This window comes from Bison bison, unplaced genomic scaffold (assembly GCF_000754665.1).
Source record: "Bison bison bison isolate TAMUID 2011002044 unplaced genomic scaffold, Bison_UMD1.0 scf7180017864452, whole genome shotgun sequence".
NCBI lineage: Eukaryota > Metazoa > Chordata > Mammalia > Artiodactyla > Bovidae > Bison > Bison bison.
Window position 1 is genome coordinate 7,849,204 of NW_011495014.1, and position 4,470 is coordinate 7,853,673.

The following is a 4,470-nucleotide window of genomic DNA, read 5'->3' on the forward strand; positions in this document are numbered from 1 at the left end:
TGTCGTAGGCCGAGGCGGCGAAGTCCAGCCGGTTGTTGGCCGGAGTCACAAACCAGCGCTGCGGCGACGGCGCGCCCGGGTCCTCGGCCTGCTGCGGCGACAGCAGCCCGTTGGTGTGCGGCACGCTGCGGTCCGTGCCCGGCCCGGGGCCGGCGCCCGCGCCTGGGTGGAAACGGGCCTTGGCGTAGTTGCTCACGAACTGGTCCTGCAGGAAAGACCCGGCCATGGCGTAGCGGGCCCCGGGCACGATCTGCGAGCGCGGGGAGTCGTTGGGCGAGGGGGTCAGACGGTCCATGTCGCAGCCGGTGTAGATCCTGCGAGGGAGGGAGAGAGAGAGAACCGAAGGGTGGCGCAAGGTCCTTTCGGGGGCGCTAAAGAGAAGACCACCCCTGGTCGCCCACCCCTACACTCTCCACGTGTAACCTGCCGTCCAGGATAAAGACAGACAAAAGGTCACAGACTTGCATCCTCTCCAAAATAAATCGTGAAATTATAAAGGAACCGATTGGTCCATTCAGGGACCTAAAGCTGATACAGATGAAGAGGAAGGCTTCGCTCCTCTCTTGCGCTCTCTCACCAAGTGCACAGAGGGCCGAGAGAAGAGCACAGCAGGGGATGCTCACCCACTTCTCCAATATATGTGCTCACATTGAGGCAGATCTGCCCAGGGGGCTCAGGTGGCTTTTGCCCAGTGGGCCTTTCTTCTGCGGTGAGAATTTCTAAGTGAAATTTCTAAACCGGTTACCCATTCCACCCTTTTAAGACCACTTTCTTCCATCTGACACACACGCGGGGACCCCCCTGGTAGTGAGCATCAGACTGGCCTTGGACAGTCTTCTGAGACCCGAGGGTTACTGCTGGAAGCCTCCATGGCACTTACTGTCTATTGTTTTCCCCTGTGTGTTCCTTTAACCACCGCCCCCCTCAAACCATACAAACTAGAATTACTACGAGGAAATAAAGTCATCAATCAATAAAATTATTTTACAGAGGAAAAGTATTCTTTGAGCTTCTCTCCCCAGCTTTTGATTTGTTACTGTTAAAAAAAAAAAGAAAAAAAATGTGGGCAAACTCTTAAAAGTACAATTATCAACCTCCGCCAAGAATCTCCCACTGGTAACAGCTCATCCTTATACAACTTGACTATGTTCCAGGCACCCTTGTCTAGGGCTGTACAGATCATTATTTAACCATCACAATTTTCCAAGTTAGGTACCATTATTATCCTACCTTACAGATGAAGAAATTGAGTCAAAGGAAAGTTAAATAACTTGCCCAACCACAGACAGTGATTGTGTTACTGGAAATTACCTTAGATAAGATAATCAAAGGTTCATTCTAGGCCCCACAGGGGCCTATAAGATCCCATTAGAATTGAGAAGGAACCAGAGACTGGATCAAGATTGGTAGACATATTTTCTCATACACATCACACACATGCTCACACATAAATGTTTTAATCTTTAATCAACAGACTGTTTTGAAAGAGAAACTTGTCAGACCTCAATACTTTGGGGTCTTGTCAGACCTCAATACTTTGGGGAGGAGATTCCCTAGTGAGTGGCCAAGCAAACACCCTGGTCCCCCTGAACTCTTTATTGCTCTCCCTGTTTCTCCAAAAGTGAGCCAGGCCCAAATAACCAAGGTAAGGTGAAAAGAGTGTCAAAAACCATTCTATGCTAAGCCATAAATCTCTAAGACAGCTATTCGCATAGCTAAAGAAGCTTTTTATGATAAATATATAGTGACTTAAGAATCAAACAGAAGTGGCTTTTCCAACAGAAGTCAGGCAGAAGAGGGACAAATGAGGGTTATGCCGTGGCTGCTCGGATGCAGTTTGCTGACTGAACAAAATTTCCCTCCTGAAACTTAATTCCAGTCTCAAATAAGAACAAGTAGAGGGAGGCAGGAAGGGAACATAACCAGCAAGGTGCAAATATCTTCTCTGTTTACCACCACATTTAAAAGAAAAAAAAAAAAACAATCTGCAAAAGATACAGTTTATATGCCCATCCAGGTCCCAAGCCACTTGGGATTACCGAACTGATTTGTGCAAAATAAAATGCTTTGGAACAGATGTTCGCAGCAGAATTAAAAGCTCAAAATCTACAAGACCCCCCTAGTACAGAGACCAGTATCTCTGGTCTCCTGGGCCACACGCTTTCCACTGTGCTGAGCCCACCTTTTTAGACTGTGAGGAAGGACTAGAGTAGCCAAGTTTTTCTTTCTTTTTTTCTTTTTTTCCTGGGGAATCATACTGACGAGGCTTGCTTCCTTTGGATCACTTTTGAAGGATACACTTGACAGAGTGTATAACTGTATAGTTATAGTGTATAACTAACTTAATAGTTACAGTGTATAACTGTTGATGATTCTCTTCAATTTCTTATAAAAATATCAGGAGGGAAGTTTGGTATCTACCTGGAGAGAGCCACTTGTCTCCTCCACAAATTTAATCTATTCCTAATCAAAGATAGCTTCAACTCTGTAGTTCTAGCCCCAGCACTTAATGCAAGCCATGAAATTAAAATTAATGTATCCTTTCCTTCTATAGTCAGACAAAAGTGAAGGGATCCCCACAGTCCAGATTTAGATCTTGCCCTATAACTCTTAGTGAACTCCTCGGCACTGTACCTGGGCTCTGAGCCTCCGAGCGAGAGAACGCCAGAACAAGGGTTCAGTTTACACCTACTGTTGCCCCCAGAGGACAGCATTTTGATAGACAAGAAATGGAGATAGATAAGGGAGGCCTGAAGAAAAGGAAACCAGCACATTTAATTAAAACACACCTAGATACAAATGATAAAAGAGGAAATATTTTTCTTTCAAAGCATAAATAATACACTGCAACAGCACCTGGGTCCTTCCCAAAGCCTGAAATGACTGCACCATCAGCTGTGCTCGTGAACTTGCCTGTAATGGGTGCACATTTTTATTCAGTCCATGGTAAACTTGCACAGGAAAAGCTATTACACAAAACTTGGAAATGGGTAAATAAAAGTCACATATGCCAAGGAGACTGTAACAACTGCCAGAGCCACATGCACTTTCAGGCAGAATCGGGCGGTTTCAGACACAGACAATCTGAGCTGAGCATCTGCAGCACCACACACAACTCCCCATACCGGGAACCAGGGCAGCTTCCCCAGCCAGCCAGCCCCAGGGTCCCCGCCAGCAACTTTGTAATTCATATGAAAGCTAAAAATAGGTGGAGGAAACCTTTGACCCAAACACAGAAGTACCAAGCCAGATCACCAGAGAGAAGAGGACCATCAAAAAAGAAAGGGAAAACCCAGGAAACAACTTTGTTTTCACACTTTCTAGCTTCCAAAAGCCTTGTACAAAACAATCCACCTTTGACCCAAACCCAATTCCACAGATTTGAGAAGAAAGGTGCAAAACTACTTACGTATCATAATTATCCCGAAATCCTTTAGCAAAGGGGTTGTGATCTATTTTCAGTTGTGTAATCTGGAAAAGAGAAAAAAAGATTAATATAATTTTACTTTTTATACAAAGCAGGGTGTTTAAGAATATGTCATCTGCCACTTTTTACAGGGGCTAAAGGCCTACAATTTTATTAAATAGCAAGGCTTCCCTAACTGAAATTTTTGAGGGAGTGGGTGGAAAGGTGAAAAAAGTATGATGAAAGTTATGTTTAAATTAATGGTGACTAAAACTAAAGCTTTCCATTAGCTCTCCCATTTGTCCTGAACTGGTTCAAAATGCTCATTTTAAAAAATGCTTGTTATGTAAATGCACTTACTCAGGCAAAAATTTTTCAGGGGCACTTGAATTCATTCCTAAAAAATGTTGCCTATCTTAAATGCTTCATCATATTTTTAAGTTAGTTGCTTCTAATACACAACTTGAAGAACCCACAAGTTGCATCTTGAAATCAGTTTTGATTGAAAATAAATGCATATTTTTCATTTATGCTATTTTCCTGTTTTAAAAGAAACACTATCACTTCTAGTAGTCAAATCGACAGTAGTAAAATAAGTTTTTGCAAACTTGCAAATGAGTGCTAGGAAGCTCACTCCATAGTCCCCAGTAATTTGATTTATTTTAGTTTTTAAATCATGAATGTGCGTTTCTTTCGATAACCCAGAAACTGATGTTTGAAAACTAAATCAAAATTCCCAAGAGGCTCTAGAAATCCTGGTCACCTTGAAGGTGGCCCGGTGACCCGCGTCGGAGACGAATAGGAAGCGTTTTCCCACCGGCTAGGTATACAAGGAAGGTGCCCAGCAGGCCCCTAGCCCTACTCTTAAAAGGCACAGCAGAGCCAGCTGTGGCGGATGTTGGTGCCCGAGCCGGGGATGGCCCCCCGTACCGCCGCGGGCCGGGGGAAGCCTGCGTCGCCCGCCGCGCGCCCAGCCCCCAGGCCTCCTTACATCGGTGTTCTGGTAGGCAGTGACGGCGATGAATTGAGTTTCGGGAAAAGTGAACGTCTGCACGCGGCCGGGC

At 44.9% G+C, this 4,470-nt stretch overlaps 1 protein-coding gene across 1 annotated transcript in view; it reads right to left on the reverse strand.

Moving 5' to 3' along the window:
• Position 1: 1 nt before the first annotated feature.
• Positions 2 to 4,470, reverse strand: part of TBR1 (T-box, brain, 1) — a gene marked incomplete at its 3' end in the record, with an annotated part of 7,128 nt that continues 2,659 nt past the window's right edge. Inside the window, exons 5-7 of the mRNA XM_010859023.1 lie at positions 4,398 to 4,469; positions 3,410 to 3,471; positions 2 to 314 (exon numbers count right to left, since the gene is read on the reverse strand). Coding sequence (XP_010857325.1) covers positions 2 to 314; positions 3,410 to 3,471; positions 4,398 to 4,469 — 447 coding nt within the window. The remainder of the gene's footprint in view (positions 315 to 3,409; positions 3,472 to 4,397; position 4,470) is intronic.